The sequence below is a fragment of the Daktulosphaira vitifoliae genome, unplaced genomic scaffold (genome assembly GCF_025091365.1).
Source record: "Daktulosphaira vitifoliae isolate Bord-2020 unplaced genomic scaffold, ASM2509136v1 Scaffold_4, whole genome shotgun sequence".
NCBI lineage: Eukaryota > Metazoa > Arthropoda > Insecta > Hemiptera > Phylloxeridae > Daktulosphaira > Daktulosphaira vitifoliae.
In genome coordinates this window covers 27,306,988-27,327,789 of record NW_026099575.1, presented here as the reverse complement: position 1 = coordinate 27,327,789, position 20,802 = coordinate 27,306,988, and the positions used below count along the sequence as shown (strand labels likewise).

The following is a 20,802-nucleotide window of genomic DNA, read 5'->3' as shown; positions in this document are numbered from 1 at the left end:
CAGGTTGTTTTATATATTTTCCTTTAGTTATTATAGTTTTAATTTTTAGATAAATAAATCGACTAACAGAACTTAGAATTATTCAATTTTAGTTTTGTTTAAAAATATTATTGATGGCATTGTGAGTCTACTTAAAGAAATTCAATTTAGCTAACTTATTTATAACTCCTTCTGCTTATTTAGATTCAAATGAAACCTATTTTACATATAGATCTAGATAGAACATATAGATTATTTTAACAATTAAAGGAATAAGGAAAATACTAAAAAAATCCATACACAGTAGGGTCGCGGTAAAATGGGGACGTGGCATAGATGAGTCCAGTATAAATTTGACAGTGATTAAAATCACTATCATAAAAAACGCTTCGATGCAAGTCTGTAGATAGTGTTTAATTTTAAAAAAATGATGGATAATTCCAAAAGCTACATGATCTCCTATTTCCTTATTTATATTTTGATACAAGTCTTATGATTTATTAGTGTAATATATGTATATATATATTAGGGTGGTCCTTAATGTATAGATGCGGAATTTTTTTTTTCAAAATTTGATCGGGCTACCCCCGGAATTGTTCAAAACTATAAAAAAATAATTTGTGTCAAATTTCACTAATTTTGGTCAACCCTAAGCTGTGCCTCAAGAGGGTTGAAAATTTAATCATGAGGGTAGTTTTTCAATAATTGTAGTTTACTTCAAAATTTATGATTTTTACATAAAAGTTTATAAGAAAAAAATCGTAGATATGAATATTTTACATAAAAAAGTTATTACTAAATAAGTCAAATATTTACCTCGCAAAAGTTAAAATTTCAACCAAATATATGTTAAAGAGTAAAATTCTGAAATTTTCACAATTTTAATATATACGATGAAGCGTTTGCGTTATAAAAAAAATGCTTGAGTAAAAGTTGTTTTAAATTAAATATTTCATATTTTTTGTAAAAAAAAAACAGTTATGAATATTTAATTTATAAGTATAAGTTAAACTTAAACTTAAATAATAAGTTTCGTTCTAAAATAATTGTAAAAAGACAACGAATCTTTTTAATCTTTTAAATAATTATAAATAATGCAATATAAAATTTACACATTATAAATGATTACAATATTTTACAATATCCAAATTCATGTATAAATTATAGTAATATAAATAAAAAATTAATAAATAATAAAAATAATNAAATAAAAAATGAATAAATAATAAAAATAATTTATCCCATTAGTGTAGCTTTTTTACTGTTAGGGAATTGCTTTTGATATCGTGTTACAACTTGTAATATGTACTGTTTTTGTCCCTCGTTTTTAGATCCTATCTTATTAAAATCCTCCATTAATTTTACCGCACGCTCTGCAGTATCATTCACTACTTTTAAATTATTGATAATTTATTGACCTTTGCAATAACTTGAATTTTTTTCCCATATAGATGGGTCTGTTTCCATAAAACTATAATCAAAATTAAATCGATCAAAAAAATTTAAAGTTTTATTTGTCACAAAATCTTCTATTTTTTTATTTTTTATAAAGTTTGATACTTCATTGAAGTCCAAATATATGCGTTTATTTTTTATGACATAATATTCTTCCCCATCGAAATTTTCAGTATCAATTCTTTTAATGTTAAATGCCATTTTAGTTTTTGTCTCGTGTGGAATATGTTTATCGAAAAATGCTAAAGCAATGTTGTCTGAAGTTAAATACCATAAATGGTTAACAAATTTTTTCAAATTATTTTTAGGTAATTCTTCATCTATGGTTTTGTATTGGAAAATATTTTTTAAAAATTCTAAATCTTGTCGAGGCGAAAAAGCAGCAATTGGTGCATTAAACCAAACTTTGGTGTATAAATTAACCAAGAAAATGCATATACTCGAGATTGAATTATATTCTTTTTGTGTCAACTTGAGTTCTTCACGAAAAATAAATATTTTAAGAGTATAATGCGCTTTTGACATCCATCGAGCATGGTGAATCGCTCCTGGAGCTCTAAATAATACACCTCTAGGCGGAACTTCATTTAAAAAAATTACTGTTAGCTCAAGAAATTCTCTATAATCTTCTCTAAAGTGGGATAGTTTTAATTGATTTAAACAAAACTCTAAAATATGATCAATAGAACTTTGCAATTTTTCAAAAATAAATCGATCGTCGATACCGGACTTCTAATTTTCAGTACTAATTTTTGGCCAAGACTTTTGAAAACGAAGAAATAAGGGGACATTCGGTCCTGAAGTTATACCAAATTTTGTGTCAAATGTACATTTTAAAATAATCTCGTAAATATGATGATGACACGGAAAGTATACAATGTTTTTTTCTAACCATTGTTCTAATAAAACACACGTACCTCCAATCCTGCCTAAACGATAATTAATATTACTATTTATATTTTCAATTAAATTTTGAAGGATACAAAATTATAAATAACAGTTAATATAGTTTTAAGTAAAAGTAACAACACGAAAAACGGTGATTTTTTAAATAAAAATAATAATTTTCGTTTAACTTCGACTTAATAAAATAGATAATAATAAACAATTGTTTTATTTACCTGTGTTAGTGGCTGTAGTATTAAAACACATAGCTTTTACGTGGTTTGTTAAACCCCAATCGACCAACGTTTGATATATAGCCTCAGCCTGTGATTTAGAAGTTCCGTTTAACATCTTTGGTACTGCTAATAGTTGGTCATTTCCATTATTTGAAATAATTATAGGTAGTCTATCAACTAATTGTTTACTACATAAATCAGGTAATAATTTGCCGTCCCAATGTAAAACTAAGGCATTGAGATTAGTCACAGAAAATTTGTCGCGAATTTCTGTAGCTAAATTCCAAACGTATTTTTTCACGATGTCGTTTAATTGATGACCTATTAACTATGATATCATTGACATCATGCCCTCTAATGATTCAGCCACTGCAATTATAATATGCACTGCATCTCGGTCGCTTATTTTGCACCTATCTAATGCTGAAGATAACTTTACAGTCATTATGTCTATTGTACCTCTTTGTTTTATAGAGTTTGATATTGGCAAAACATTAGTTTTATTAGACGGAACCGGTGAAAAATTAATATCTTCTAAATTTAATATTTGATCTTTAGTTTTTTTAACATTGCCATCAAACAAATTACTGAAGTCATCATTGTTTACAACTATAAAACAATATAAATTAATGAATATAATGATGTATAAATCGTTGTAGATAATTTATAGATCGTAATATTTTAATCTAACTCACAATCATCAGGCAAACTTTCTTCTGTGTCGTCGCTTGTAGAACAGAATTCCACAGTTTTAGCTAAAATTTAAATAAAAATTGCATATGACTGAACAATACTATACTATTCATTGTTTATTTATAACTCAAAATACTTACTAGTTAATTTGAATTCATCTTCATTAAGTTTTCTTTTTTTCTCAAATTCTTTTAATTTTTTAAATTGCTTAAATTCTTTTTTTTGTTAAGTTACATCAACGCCAATAAGTGATTCTGGACGACCTTTTTGTTTTTGACTTATTAAAAACTGCTTGTCTATATCAATAGTCATCATGTCTAATGCATCTGCATGAGCAATATCAAATAGCTCATCAAAACATTGTACAAATTTATTTTCTTTATCTATCTGAGTATTTGTACGCCGACTTGAATATTTTTGCAAATTACGCCATGTATTGTACAATTCCTTTATTTTTGGTAAACAATTACGAACTTCTTTAGTAGGTATTCGAGCTTTTTGCCAGAATATCAATGTTTCATCGATCACTAAACGCGCACTATCACGAACACTCAATTTAACTTCTCGAATATTAAAAAATAATACCGATAAAACTTGTTTATTTGATGGTAATTTACATCCAACGAGTTGATGTGAACTATTACCAATTAAATAAATACTTTTTCGTAAATTTCTTTTAGTCTCCATTAAATAAAAAAGTAATAATTGAGTTTAAAAAATCATAAAATACACAGACTACAGATTATCTCGATGAAACCTCAATGTTAAACTTAACGTTTATTATTGATGTAAAGATATGAACTAAAATGCTGTAGTTTATGATATCGCATGTAATCAACACAGTTAATAATAATAGGTATTTTTAAGTAGGTAATGTCCAATCTGACCATACTATTTCGATACTATTTATACCTTGTAGAAATCAACAAACAAAAATAATCTATTAGTTTGTCAATATAAACGTATGATACTATAATAAAAAACTCTAGAAATGAATTTTTGTTATTTTGTGATTGAATGAGCCGTTTTGTGGAAAAAGTACTAAAGACAAATATTATTGAAAATTTGATTCAAAAAATATTTTATCATTAGATATATTTTCCTATCGTTAATACTTTAGGATATAATCGCAAAAAACTACGCAAAAATAAATATATAATTTTCATTTTGTTACCAAATTTCATTAAATATTGATTATTACTTTATAATAAAGATCTTTAAATTAAATAATATATCTATACATATATATATATTTAATTTTTTATTACTTTATAGATTTCTTTTCTACATTAATTATGATGTATTATAATATAATAAACAAAATATTATTTGTATAATATAAAAATAAAAACATATTTGTTCTTATTAAATATATTTTAGCAAAATGTTATCTTATCGCTATTTATTTAAATAATTACAAATTTCAAATAAGTTCAAAAATACATTAAAAAATTAAATTGAATTATATAATTGAAAAAGAACAATTAAAACTATTTATAGCACAAAAAACCTTTAAATAAAAAAATATATGCACCGTGTAATCATTGAACATCCAATGACAAAAATATTCATTAGATCTTAAATAAAAAAAAATTCAAAAAAACAATTTTTATGATTAGAACAACATAAAAAATATAATAGAAAAAATAATGTACAAAATGAATGATAGAAACGAAATTATTCATTAAATTGAAAATTCTTGAACGAAAGTTCACAAAAATTATTACCAACTTGAAACCAAGTTAAATAAATAAATTTGTTCATCAATTAAATCTAGATCTTTTTGATCGTTTTTTCTTAGAAACTTTCTTTGTAGAGCTATTCGTATTTAACTTTTTATTTTTTGTAGGATTATCAGTGGTATCAAAATTATTTATGCCATCAACATTGTTAGATAGTTCTATATTATTTACTAATTTTTCTAGTTCGATTGTATTAATTGTTTTATTAAACACATAGGAGTCTATAATTTCTTGCGGAATTCTTTTGAGCAACACAAAAGAATCTATAAATACCAAAATTATAAATTAATTTTTTGATAACAATTTTATACAAAATAAATCATTTTTATATTAAAAAGTAATTATATTATTATAAAATGACAAAATCTTTTTGATAAACACCATTGGAACTTAAAAAAAGAATATATAAAAATAAATATTACTATGATAATTTCATAAGAATTCGTATGTTATTTTCAAAACAAAAATGAAAAATATGTTAAAAGTAACGCGGTTTTGCTATTCGCTTAATAGTCTTAGTGTAAAAGGGTTTCCGAGGAACTCCTTTTGGGTTTTTTGTCATAAACACAACTAGGAAACAAGAAGGTGCTAAGCCCCTCAATTGACAAAATTACCCCCAACATTTTTTTAATTTACGTATGTTTTGATATGACTTATAACTTATAATACAACAATAATTTTGTTGAAATTTTATTTTCTTCAAAATTTTAAAATAGCCATTATTCAGCCTTATCTTACAAAAAAATTTTGTGGGTCGATGATAATATTAGGACAAGTACATATTAAGTTATTATTTCAACGAAATTATTATTTGATCAAAAATAATAAAATATGTCTAACCTAGTTGGACATTCTGTATAATTGTTTGGGATAAGATGAAAATCCAATTAGCACCCTCCAAAATGTTGGTTAAATGTTAGATTATTTTATGGTTTAAGTGTTATATGTATAATTAAGTGACTTAATTAGACTAAATTTAATTATTAAAAACTAAAGCTCTATGAAATATACTTCATTAATTTATTACTTGAAACATTAAAACAAAATACAACTCTAAAATACACTAATACAAAATTTAAAAATATATTATTTATATATTTTTAATAATAGTATAAAATGAATGATTGATTAGCTGTTACTATCAAACTATTATATATATTCTAACAGTGGAATTTGATTTTTTTTTTTTATAAGAAAAACAAAGGCGTCATTAGGGTGGAGTCAACTAGGCTTTTTCCCCAGTCTAAATTTCCAATACATATTGAGGCCGTATAGTGTTTTAAATTGCAATATTAGCAAGACACAAAATATCAAGAATGTGATGCAGCTGACATACTTTACCCACTCATTCTATGCACATGTGTATATTATTATAAAAAAAATGACACTTACTCATATGATTGACTTTGTCGGACGATATTTCCACATTAATTGGATTTGATTTGTTTTCAGTAGATATCTCGACGTTTGACACGTCAGGAGTTTTATTCTTACGATTTGAATTAAGAGTATAAGAATTATTTACTTTGTCTTCATATTTATTTGTTAGTCTAAGTTTTTTACGTGAATCGTTAACATCGTCGAGATGAGCTCTCTTCTTCGATTGAAAAGTCTTGGAAGTTTCAGGCTTTTGAATCCTTGAATCCTCGTCTTCATCAAATGTTAAAAGATCTTTATAAAATTTTATAATTTTACGTTTACTTGGACGTTTGCCAACATAATGAGGATTTAAACGTATGTTGATGTCGATGACAGGAGTTCTATTCTTTTTTCGATACATCTTGTGGATTTCAGAATTGTTAATTCTTACATTTTCTTGTTCACCAGAATCATTTACTATTTCGTCTGCATTAGTTTTTTTTCTAGACATATAATAGTCTATAATGTCTTGTGGAATTCTTTCGATCAATACAATCGGATCTATTGATTCAAAAATTATAAATATTTTATGTAAAATATATAAATTGTATATTAAAATATATTAATATAAAATAAATTAATCTTACTCATATGTTTGACAGCTTCGGATGGTATTTCCACATTAATTGAATTTGATTTGTTTTTAGTAGATATCTTAGCGTTTGACTTATTGCGAGTTTGATTGTTACGTTCCAAAATTAACGCATCAGAATTTTTTACTTGTCTTTTATTGACAGTTGTTTGTTTTTTAGTAATTTTTTTAACATGGCCAACATTAAGTGTCTTTTTTGATTGAAACGTCTTGGAAGTTTCAGGCTTTTGAATCGTTGTATCCTCGTCTTCACAAAATGTTAAAAGATCTTTATAAAATTTTATAATTTTACGTTTACTTGGACGTTTGCCAATATAATGAGGATTTGAACGTATGTTGACGAGAATGGAATTTGATTTTTTATGTCCAGTTTTTAGATGGCTTATAGTCTTTTTGGTTTGGTTTTTCATGTTTAACTTTTCGTGCAGAGATATAAATTAAATATCTGACTACAAAAAATCAAATATTAAAGAGGTTTTGGGCAACTTTTGTGGGGTTTTCGGGCTTAAGAAAATTTCCGTGTCACACCTAAATCGCCCGTGACTGTTAAAAAATATTAACTTAAACAATATAAATTTGTAGTCATGGAAACAAGAAGAAAAATTTATATAAAAACAAATAAATTGGAATAGACAATCGCTTTTGCATTATGTAAAACGAAAAATACATTGGCCATTAAAACTTTTAGCCAGAAAAATTAAAATTAAAATTATATTTATTGTTGTAAAAGTTTGTAAAATTTCCATTTTCTTCATATAAATTTTTTTTTATTGTTGCATATTATATATTTATAATTGTATTTGAGATATTGAAATACAAAAATGTGTAAATCGACATAAATAAGTTTCAAAAATTTTAAGGTAGACAAATTAGTTATAAACTCACGTGAAATTAACAAAATATAAAGGAATGACATATTTATTATATGAATATTTTTCTTATAAATAATGATTAATTATCAGTCTTATCAGTCATTCTAATTTGATCAGATATTGATTCTTGTTTTAAACCATTTAATTTCTTGTAAAATAAAAATTATATTAGAATTAAAATTTTTTTTTGAAGATAAATTGCATATTATCAGTCATGGAGTATTTTTTATGTTGGTATGGACTGTTAGTATATTATAATAAAAAAAATGTATTTTCTATAATTCGAGTAAAAAGATTTTTATTTTGGCAATTTAACTTTTCTTAACTCTAAATGGTAACTTGATAACTTTATTTTTATCACTAAAATAATCCGGAATAACGTTATTTTTATGTAACAATATTTGTTATTCAAGGAATAATACAATTTATCTGAGTTACATAAAGAAATTATTTTATAAATTTAATTTACATTTATACAAATTAGTAAAATTGATTTCAATTGCTACACTTTTAATAGTGTAAACATTATGAGACGCTCACTGATGATTAAGTTTGAACGAATGTTTCGATGACTTATGAGTTCAGGCGTTCCGTATAGGCAAGCTAACTTTCAAGCCCTCGGCAAGTGACGTAGACGCGCACTGTATTTACCAATCGAGAAAAATTGTGAAACGGTACTAGGGACTCATGAGGAAAGCAATGAAGGTGGGTAATTTGATTTCCGAGACTCGATAATTTACAAAAAAAAAAAGTTGAAAAAATAGTACTAGGAATTCAATTTTGTTGAACTTTTAACTTTTGCGAGGTAAATATTTGACTTATGACTTTTTCAGTAATAACTTTTTTATGTAAAGATTCATATCTACAATTTTTTTCTTATAAACTTTTATGTAAAAATCATAAATTTTGAAGTAAACTACAATTATTGAAAAACTACCCTCATGATTGAATTTGTAATTTTTTTTGAGATTTTCTCCATTTACAAGGGATTTGCGGAACAAGGGAATTTTTTTTCAATTTTTGAGTATAATGTATTTTCTTCGACTAATGTTCCGGAAATACTGCGTCCTTTAAACATACATTAAATTAAAGCTTATATTACGTACTATAAATTAAAAAAAAAAAATTGTTCCGATGAGCACCTATCTTCTAGACAAATGGCTACCATATTTAAAAAAAACATGCTATTTTTGTGTTAAAACTTTTTTGAATTGAAACTTCTTTACAGTGGATCTAAAAATAAAAGAAAGTATGACGTTTGGTCGTGACAAACGAATTCTGTTGTTTTATTAGGTATACAGTCAAAATTCTATTGAATGTAAACGTTTGTTAAACGGACTTAATCGTTTTATTAAATACACGGTCATAATTTTATTGCTCGATAAACGTGTACATTTGATAACCGTTTACGTTCCACAATTTTTTGCAATTTATTATAATAATATAAAGAATATTTTGAATTTTAAATTCATACAATTTGATTTTCAATATGGAATATTTATTTTAATTAACACAATTATATACATATATGTCAATAAAAATAATGATTTTTATAATTTATTATATTATGTTATATTTAAATAATAAAATTTATGGGTATTACATTTATTTATATAAATGGAAAAAAGAAAGATCAGTTTTACATCTTTCTATTTCCCGAATTTGACATGCTCAGAGGTTGGTGGCCTTCTTCACATGTTAGAGAGTCAAAAATGGTTCATGGCTAAGCCAATGATGGACATGACGGATATAATAGACGGCTTGCACCAGAGACCAGACTTCACAGAAAATCACAAGAAAAGTCTCGTTGGCACCCTGAGGATTGAAAACGAGACATCATGCGCCGAAATATACCCACTAGCCCTTACAATGTATTTCATATTGTTAATTTAATCACACGACTTATTGTTGTTACTATGTGCAACATACTTAATATTAAAGAAGTAGGATCAAAAATAAACAATTTCCCAACTACTAAAATATAATTTTATTTTATTAAAAAACATTTTACTAAGTAAAAACTATACAATTTACACAAATTCGACAAACTACTGTCCAACAAAATATTTTACTAAGTATAATAGAAATTCTATGAATTGAACAATTTCTATTTTTATACAGTTAAAAGATATGTAAAATTAAAAGAAACGCGTTTGAAAATAAATAAAATCTCAAAACTCAATGTAAATCTAATGTAATTTTAAAAATCATTTTGTAACTGTAGGTTAAATTACTATGAATCTTTGTGCTTCGTTTATCAACCATTATACCATAGCCTATAAAAATAAAACTTTGTTTTTAATTGTTTACTCGGTATTAGTAATAATTGAACTGATCATTTTAGAAATCACATACGTCATAAAATTAGAATTTTAAATATTTAAAAATAAAAATTGATAGGTACTGAGTATTAAAATAAATGATTTTTAACCAAAATATAGAACAAATTACGATGATTTTATTTTATTCCATTTGATATTTTGATTCAATACGAGTTCGTTAAATTTAAATTTTATAAAAGGCCATAATTATGTGTATTATCATTATATTTGAAAGATTAATGACTTTTGTAATTTCGAATGCTGTCTTAGCACGATGGTTGTCAACCGACTTCGCCATGATACATAATAAAAAATTGTTTAAAATTATGAACATATTGGTATTATACACTATTTTACACTCGTCACTATTTGCAATAACTTGGAACAGTTACTATTAATAAAATAATATAAACCATAAATGTAAATTGTATACTTTATAAATATCAACTGACCGAGTAATTAATTGAGTATCCGAATAATTACAGTCTGCTACTAGATCTGTTCCTAGAAAAACCTAACATTATACAAGTAAAGAAAAATGAAAATGATTAAGAGGCCTTAAACAGATTATTAAAGGAACAGGTCGATTGTTACAAACAATTGGAACAGTAAATACCTATTCCTTACTAATGAACAATCCCTGTTCGGCGCTGCGAGCGTGACCTGTCCAATCAGGATTACCTTATGGGTAGCGCGGGGACGCTTACAATATATTCGGTCACCACCGGAATGGCTTTATCATTGATGTCGTTTAGCTGTATAACACTGTCTGTCATTAAATTTGATTTTATGGGGCGCATCGTTATTCATTGTTTTTGTACACGAAACTATCGTTACTATTTTATCTGGTGTTTGAATAAACTAACGTTTGATTGCGTCGGTCTCGAATGTCACATTAATAATAAAGATCTCCTAGCTGGCCGGCAATAATTGGTAATTTTAATCATTTGGCGATTTGACGGAGTTCCCGCCGACACAGAATCAACCTGCTGAGATCCTGGTCAGATAAAAACGAGTTTAATTTATGATGGCATAAAAAAATATTTTCTTTCGTAATAATGATGAGCAAAAAGGCTCATCAATACTTTCAGTAAAAATTAGTTGTCACCTGATTATTAGGGATGGGTGAACACGTTATCCTTTAGCCACCATTTTAACGTTGTTAAAACTTATATCTGTCGATAAATAGCTATTACTAAATTCTCGGTAAGTTAACGGGTATAAATATTAAAGCTTATTCAACAAATCGCTTGTGAACCTTTCTTTATAATTATACATACAAATAATGTATAAATAATCAATTATACAATTGTCATATGTAAAATCTATATACACCATCGAATTTATCGTTAAAAAATAAATATTATAAAAATTGTAAACAATAAAAATGTCTTTGTTATTTATTATAGGTAACACGATAATGTTGTCGTCTTTTAAAATAAGTATACGTTTTAGCTGAGGAAGTATAAATTTTTTATGTCTGTTGCTACTTTTTCTTAGCTCTCATTTGACCGTTTTTTTTAACAATACGTATTGTGATCCAGTGATCACAACTAATAGTGCCTAATTAAAGATATTACTCTCCTTACTTTTGAAATAACCCACCAATTAAAAATTAAACATTATCTACTGATTTGCATCGAAACGTTTCTTATGACGGTGATTTTAATCATTGCCAAATATCATTTGAACTTGTGTCAACTATGCCACGACCTCACTGTTCTACCGTTTTTTCTGATCCTTAACTTTAAACAGCGACCATTTCTCCAGCCCCCCTTTTTTTAATTTTGTAGTTTTTACTACGCCATTCGTTTGTGCATCGTTCATGCAGAAATATGCACAAGGTCCTGTCGTTTGTACACACTTACTCTCCGAGATATCGTAAAAAAACACATTTGGGGGGCCACAGAAACATTTAAACAGCTGTAATCGAGTTGACATTTGAAAATCTAAAGAATATAAGAGTTTAGGGATTATGGAATGATAGCAGACAATTAAGTTTTCATAGAAAGCAACTCAACAAGAATCCATTATTGTTAAAAAAATAAAACAATGATTATCTCTAAAACTTTTAAAGATATTTAAAGAATTAAGGAATTATTTTTTATATATTGTACAATTTTTACGAAATGTAGAAATACATGAGATAATATCTATGTTAAAATAGTTTATTAGCAGAACATTTATAAATGTACATTTTTATTTTCTAAAATAGAATCATAAATAAATATAATAACTGTAAAATGCACATGTATATTATAGACATTATATTTTTATTAAATCAAATTTATTGTTATTTATTATATATTTACAAGGATTAAATGAATTTGTGTAAAATAGACAAAATATGAGTGTATATTATGTCTCACTATCAATATCTTTTTAATAAATGACAAAGGTATTATTAAAGGTTTCTATATTATATTACTGCGAATATATAAAATATGAGTATTTTAAAAACAACTACAGTGTATAGAATGTTATTTGAGCATTTTATTAACAAATTTATTTCTAAAAGACACAACAATTAAAAAAAAATTAAAACATATTCTTCTGACAGACTAAATTGAAATAGATTGACAATTTAAAGTTTTTATATTTTTAAATTTAGGGAGCCAACAAAATTTGTAAGGACACCTACATATGATGAATTCATACTTACTGTATAAGTATTTTATAAAAATATCAATATGTTGTTAATAAAATACAAAGGTCGTGTATTGATACCAAACTTATTATTTTTGTGTCAGTATTACTCTAGTAAAAGAGATAAAAAGAAAAATTATATTTCATGAAGAAATTACTTGAAATAAAATGACATGAAATTTAAAAACTGGTAAACATAATTTTATATAAACAATTTGTAGGATAACCCTTGTAATTATCGAATAATTAAGGACTTATTGAACATAAAAATTGTATAACTAATTTACTTTAACGAATTACTTTTAATATTTGGATTTAAAATGAATACTTACATCATTTCTTAAGTTTTAATACTTTTAACGATATCAAATAAAAAATAAAACTACTAGATTGATTCAAAAAGATACAGTTATAGTTCAAAAAGTGTAACTAAATGGAAGGTTATTAGATTTTGCACTTAAAATTAGTTACTATCCTAGAAAATTGAGTGGTGTAATTAAGTGACATCGATTTTTATTATAAGAAATATGCTAAAATTATAGTAACAAGGTAGTTAATATTGAAACATAATTTATTATCATCTAATAAATCCCAAAGGTAAACCCTATTATTACATGCTAAAGAAAGATAATAATAATTAAAAAGATACATTTTAAACACGCATTTATTGAAATTATAGTTCATTAAATTTAAAAGTAAATCAAAATATGTTTAAATTAAATTGAAAATTTTTAAATAAAATCATGTGTTTCTAATATTACACATAAAATCCTTGGCAATTTAAAAATAAACAATTGATTTTTAATACGAAAATAATTTTAATTTGTTTCATAAAGCTAATAAAGCATTCACGTACAATTAAAAAAGCTATTTTTGTACTTGAATTTCTTACGTTTTAAAATTAACATATTGTTTATATATATATATCTTTATAATAAGTTGTATATTGTTATTATTATATATTACTTTTTTATACAATTTGAAATATATTATTTAAAATAAAATGAATAAAAGTGGAAATATTACAAATTCCATGACAAACAACCCGTCAGTTGGGTTTTGGAAAAAAACCTGGGCAAATATTAAGAAAATCTCTCTAAAAAAATGTAAGTATTTAAACTTTATTAGAGTTCTAGATAAGATCTTCTCAAATTACATTTTTTTCGATTTTATTAGCTTATGGTAATTCCGAAGTAAAGGTCCGTCAAACGAAATCCCAACAAAAGAGTATGTCAGTATGGAATTTTTGCAAACAACACATAAAAAGAAAGTTTGAACTGTGTTTATGCTGTGTCAAATCTACTCCTGACGAATTAGATGAAGAGGAAGTCTATGAACCTCTTCAACATTTTGTAAATCCACAAATTTGTAAAGAGTTAAATACACATGGAGTACTGCTTTCTGACGTTTTGAAAAACGCAATACTTCAATTAACGTTGAATAATTTTTATAATGGTTATCTTTTTTTCTCAAACGAAATCCGTCATAAAGAAAAAATTTACAATTTAGTTGTCAACGTAAGACTTAAACATGAATATCTTAAAAAAATCGAAAACGAATTCTGATTTGTTATAATATATTAGGTTTTTTTATGGAAAATAAAGCTAAATTATGTGCCAACAATCGGATACACAAATAAAATTGTGAAAACGCCACAAAACAATGACTCTGGTGTTAAAAAACATGTTACAGTGTTGAAAAAGAAAACTCTCCTTACTTTTCCAACGATAAGTCGTGTGTCGCAAGGTAATCAAAATTTTATTTTTATATTAATTTCATAATTATTTATGACTTAGTGTATGTAATATTTTTAGTGGGCCGCGGTCTAAAAAACCAAGGCGCCACCTGCTACTTGAATGCTTATATCCAAGTGTTGTTTCACACACCGGAATTCCGGAACGTCATTTTGAACATGGCTCATGATCGTTGTACCGGTGACGACATAAGCTACAACGTTGGACAACAGCTCCGGAATCTTTTTCTTAGATTACTTGAAAGAAAAACATCAGCAGTAGAAACAAACGAGCTAACCAATAGTTTTGGTTGGACGCAAAAGTACTTAAAAATTCAACAAGACGCTCAAGAGTTTAGCCGGTATCTCTTGGGAGTTTTAAGCAAACAGTTGCAAACTTCCACGTCCTCCAATAGCATTGAAGATTTCTTTCAAGGTAAATAAAATGTGTTCGAAGCTAAAAATATATAAAAAAAAATACATCTTAAGCTATGTACAATAACTTACATTAACATGTAATAGGTATTCAGACTGACTATATCACGTGTACCATGTGTAACAATACTGTGGAAAAGTTTTCCACATTTTTGGATATATCGTTACCGATCCGTCCGTTTGGTGCCACTAGATCATATGGTTCATTGGTATGTATTTATCAACCGTATATTTATTTATCTTGTTTATAATTACTAATAAAGTTAATTAGTAAGTGTAATATTCTACAATAATTAATTAATATGTGGCTTTCAGGAAAGTGCTATTGACGGTAGCTTACAGCCAGAGTTTTTAGAAGGAGAAAATGCGTACTTTTGTGGGTTTTGTGAAAAAAAGTGCTTTGCAATTAAAGGTTATCGGTGGACAAAATTGCCATTAGTTTTGTGCTTCCACTTGGGTCGGACCATATTAGACATGAAAACTTTGAGAACAAAAAAAATAAATGATAGGTGTGTAACATTTATAATAATTGAGTTGTGATGAACTATTGTGATGATTTCATATATGTAACTCAGAGTAACGTTTCCATTTTTCTTGAAAATGCCGTTCGAAGATCAAACTATGATTTATGAACTATATAGTGTAATTGTTCATAGAGGGTCGGCAAATTTCGGACACTATTTTGCTTATGTAAAAGTATTAAAAACAAATAAATGGTTCGAGTTTAATGACCACGTCGTGTCTCGAGTATGTATTTAGCATTGTTTGTATACATCATGATTAAAATCAAATATTATTTAACAGGTCAATCCAGGAGTAATTAAAAGTACATTTGGCGGTAAGGCCAACGCTTACATGCTTTTTTATCGACTCCTTGATAAGAGCAACAAATAAGATGGGTACACTATGGCAGATATTCGGACGCATTAGAAGTAATTATTCTTTTTTGTCTTTCTAAATTTGCCATCTTGTGGTACCAGTTGTAGTAAATAGCTGAGACTGTATCAAATAACTTCCATATTAGCATAGTATAAGATTTTTAACACTGTAGTATGCAATTTTAAATTCTTAAGTAAAATAATAATGTCATGTATAGGGAAAATTCAGAGTAAGCAAATCAATGTTGGAAACAAGAACATATAAAAGAAAACGAGAAAAGTAAAGGAGTTTTGACGTTTTTAACAAGAAACGTCTTGTTACGAGTCAGAACGTTTAGAGTGTGTAACTTTGAATTTCGAATTGATTTAATTGTGTTACATTGTTGTATTATATTTTGATTTTGTGTTTCTTACGTCCCGTAAATAAAAAATAACTGTTCAAAACATGTACTTGGTGTAAATATGTTATATCCGCCGTGTTATTAAAATTGTGCGTATGTGTGTGCGGCTAAAGTCAAGGTTGGACTGTTGGTCCTTTAGTCGATCTTAACAATTAGTGTTTATGCTGACTAGTTTCTGAACGTCCTTTAGTACATATAGTGAATAGATAGTTGTGCTGATGGCTAACGAGGAGCCATCTTTCAGTCTGATACTTTTGAGCTAGACCGTGTGCTGACGAGTCTAATAACTACCCCTGTACTGGTTTATTAATTGGAGGGATTGGGACTGACAAGTGTACTTAACGGGAGGACTCGAAAAGAACCAAAACGACGAACATGACGTTAAAAGTACTAATTAATTTGTGTAATTTTTTTTTGTATTGCGTCGCGATACTATCCAACGGATGACACATTGTAATTAAACTATTAGAAGTACAGTCTTACAAGTATACACGTTAAAAAATATGATACGTATCAAATTGATTAGAAATATTTCAAATACATTTTTATCGTACCCATTACTAATTGAATGTATACTTTTTTGATTCCTTAAATTAAATCCTTTATTACATGAATTAAACATTTCACCTTGAAAAAATTGCATTTTAAATAGTTCGAATTATGAATGTGTTAAAGCCTTCTAGCAATTCCAACTATATTGTCTTATTGTACATGAAATTTAGAGTAACTTTTATAAGCGTACATTCATGCACTTCCACACAGTGAGGGTTAAATTCTTTTACATTTAAGTTTGTAATTTAATATACAGAGCTGTCGTCGAATTACATTGCAATAATGCCAATATTTTTAGATCATCATCCATAAAATTTAACACGCTTTAATCTTTTTTTTCACAGACAACAGTTAATCGGTGACGACAATCATGATTAGTTTTATAGCTATATTTTTGTTATTGATTGATTTTCTACATGTTATTCTATTCTTGTAATTTTAATATACGAAAATATTATTATGTACTTAATCGGCACTAATTGAAAGAATTCCAAAAGTGCAACTTTATAACACATAAAACAAAGTTATTTGTCAATTTTATTGTCTTAAATCAAAAAACTTTTCTCGTAGTTTTTTGAAAAAATTAATATTGTATGTTATAAGTATTATATCATTTTGATTTCAGATACTGCAAAAATTTATTATAAGTGCTATTTTATCATTTTCAATAATTATAAATCTTGTTTTAAAAAGTATAATTGAATGAGGTTTCTCCAATAGAAAACTTATGCCTCGGCCTACTCCAATAAAAAGTTTCGTGAATGATTTTCATGAATTATACTTAGAAATTAAATTTGATATGTCAAACGTGATCATAATGCTACGTCTGCAGATGGTTAGTAGATTTTTAAAAAGTAATTAATACACATTTTTTTATTTGTGTAGGTATATAATCAAAAGATTTTATAAGTAGTTATATAATATTGTATTTTGTTACATCATACATTGGGATAATAGTCACATTAATCAAAGAGGGTTTTTTAAAAACTGCTCAAGTATTTTAGCACAGAGAAGACTAGAATGGCCACACACATAATATTTCAGCTAAAGCTATAGATAAAGTATACACACAGTTTGAAAATTCAGATAAATTATGATAATGTACATAGATAATGATTCTAATTTTGGAATATTTAAAGTAGGATCTTTTTAAAATGAATATGATTAATAACTATAAAGGTATTCATGTTGGTTTGCTCACATTTTAAATTTATGTAACATTTATCATGTGGTCATGTACTTGCTGATGTAATATATAAATTTTAAAATAAAAAGTAACATTTTAGATCAAATATATTATTTGTTTAATTAATAATATCTGTATAGGACTCTAAAAAAGTTTCGTAAATTGCTACTTACTAGAAAACCATCCAAAATCAAATTTGCCAAGTCAACTGCATTGTGAAACAAACAGGGGTATTCGACCAAGGTAGCAGATTTAATCAAATAAAATCTTGGTGTTTATTTAATAACACCCAACGAGACACGTTGGAATTAATTTTGTGATGCAGTTTTGTTGTTTACTAAATAAATTAAAAATTATGTGTTTAAATATAAAATTAATATGGAAGACAAATTATTCAAAGTGAGATTAATACTAAAATAAAATAAATAAGTAACTGATATTTCATTGTACATATATATTTTCAGATTTTATAGTTGGGACATTGAATTTATAAAAAAATTAATAGAAGCCTTTACATTTAGTCTAAATTTACTAAAGAGTTATAATAACTAATATTTTAGTAATCTCTTACTTATTATTGAAAAGTTAAAAATATGAAGCAATGCTACAAGATCACACAATTCTTAATTATATGTAAGCTCTGGTAATTGCTATACTAAAAGGTATGTCATGATAATAACTATAAAGCAATATATTTTTAAAAGAATTTATCTCAAATAATATTTGCCTTTTTTACATTATTACATAATTATACTTTATCAGCCAAGTACGTTAACTATTCTACACATTTAATTATTTTTATTTTAGCTAATTTTGTTCCAGAATATTATTAAATAAAACCATTTTAATTAAAAAAAAATATTAGACATATATAATTGGTTAAACAAACTAATTTTCATACTTTGAAAGTAGTATTATTTACATCAGTTTTAAAGTATCATAACATCAAATACCATTAATTTTCCTAATTACTTTTGATATGATAAGTAACACATCAATATTTTTAAATTATTACAAAAAACTAACTTAATTATTTTTTTATTTACAGATGTGTTAATGACGACTAAGAGGCTCTCATGAGATAATTGTTCAACACTTTGTTCATTTTATAAAAAAAAGTTGTAATTTCAGAATATTTTTGATTTGACATATTTCATTTGTTGATTTTGGCACTTACATATTAAGACAAATGACTATATAAATACCAAAAAAATGATCTCATTACTCTTTATTATTTCATTGCTGCATTGAATATTAATTAAATTTACGTCATTATTGTTGCTGCCTACTAAATCCCATTAATAAGATCGTTACTATGAAAAGATAAATTTTGCTTCAGAAATTTATTGAATTATTGAATATTATTGAATTTATTTANAATTTACGTCATTATTGTTGCTGCCTACTAAATCCCATTAATAAGATCGTTACTATGAAAAGATAAATTTTGCTTCAGAAATTCAGCAAAAAATAATTCTTGTGTTTATATGAACTCTTATTGAATTTATTGTGTAATTAAGTGTAAAATTCGATTATAATTAACTAATATGTAATTTTTAGTTAAGTGCAATTGCTTGCAAATAGAGATTTTAGAAAGAGAGAATGTGTACTTTTGTTGTTTTCTAAAATAAAGTGCTTTTCAATTAAAGGTTATTGGTCGTCAAAAATACCATTCGTTCTGTTCTTCCATTCGAATCGGAGCATATTACTTTGAGCTAAAAAAAAAATAAAACACAGGTGTGTAATAATTTTTATTAATTCAGTTAAACCATTGTAATGATTTCATAATTGTAACTCAAGGTAACATTTCGATTNATTAATAAGATCGTTACTATGAAAAGATAAATTTTGCTTCAGAAATTTATTGAATTATTGAATATTATTGAATTTATTTATTTATTGAATGTTTTGTCGTCAAAAATACCATTCGTTCTGTTCTTCCATTCGAATCGGAGCATATTACTTTGAGCTAAAAAAAAAATAAAACACAGGTGTGTAATAATTTTTATTAATTCAGTTAAACCATTGTAATGATTTCATAATTGTAACTCAAGGTAACATTTCGATTTTTATTGAATGTTTTGTGTAAAAATCAAACTCTGTTTAACCACAAAAATTATTGATCTCAAAAATTTATAATATTTCTTTGTTGCAGTCAATGTTGATTCAATTTACAACATTATTGTCACATCTTACAAAATCCCACGAATAACAACATTATTACGAAAAGATATATTATGTCTTATGAATTAGTCAAATACTAGTTCTTGTGTTTATTTGAACACTCGTTGCATTAATTGATATTTTAATTATGTTATCTTTTGAATTAAAATTTTTTTATAAAAATTATTAGAAATTTTGTATTGTGATAATCATATTATAATTTAGAAATGTTATGTTTAAATTTATCCAAATGTATTTATTGATACATATTTTCTCATATTTTTTATTATCTTATTCCGTGTTTGCTTTCCTTTTTAATAAAAATAATTTTTTTAATTTTGTGTATATATTATATTCTAATAAATTTTATTTGTTCGATAAAATTCTAATGATAATTAAATGATATTCAACTAAAAACAGTTTAAATTACGAACAGTTCAAATTAATGTTTAACTGGGATACAAAGCTATGGAGTTATATTTACATTAATGTTTTTTTTTGTCCATAAAAATGCATTTTTCACTGGACTGACATTTATCTTATCCAAAAATTGAAATGACCGCCTTTAATTTTAAATAAAATAAAAAAATATCTAAAATTAAGCAGCTTTTGAAA

General features: G+C 25.8%; 1 protein-coding gene across 1 annotated transcript; it reads left to right on the top strand.

Annotated features, from left to right (window-relative positions):
* The first annotated feature begins 13,861 nt into the window (after positions 1-13,861).
* On the top strand, positions 13,862-19,328 carry LOC126905298 (ubiquitin carboxyl-terminal hydrolase 47-like). The gene is made up of 12 exons (XM_050684865.1): positions 13,862-13,946; positions 14,017-14,357; positions 14,424-14,586; positions 14,655-15,008; positions 15,095-15,216; positions 15,323-15,516; positions 15,583-15,754; positions 15,812-15,939; positions 17,464-18,086; positions 18,165-18,423; positions 18,489-18,686; positions 19,073-19,328. Exons 1-8 carry the CDS (start codon positions 13,874-13,876, stop codon positions 15,899-15,901), a joined length of 1,509 nt encoding a protein of 502 aa, XP_050540822.1. The 5' UTR covers positions 13,862-13,873; the 3' UTR covers positions 15,902-15,939; positions 17,464-18,086; positions 18,165-18,423; positions 18,489-18,686; positions 19,073-19,328.
* Positions 19,329-20,802: the final 1,474 nt, after the last annotated feature.

What these genes read in the sequence shown, in the direction of transcription:
- LOC126905298 (XM_050684865.1), top strand. Translation starts at nt 13,874, where the DNA reads ATGACAAACAACCCGTCAGTTGGGTTTTGGAAAAAAACCTGGGCAAAT. An exon ending in CTAGATCATATGGTTCATTG is followed by an intron (nt 15,217 to 15,322) that starts GTATGTATTTAT and finishes TGTGGCTTTCAG; the next exon opens with GAAAGTGCTATTGACGGTAG. An exon ending in ATGACCACGTCGTGTCTCGA is followed by an intron (nt 15,755 to 15,811) that starts GTATGTATTTAG and finishes ATTATTTAACAG; the next exon opens with GTCAATCCAGGAGTAATTAA.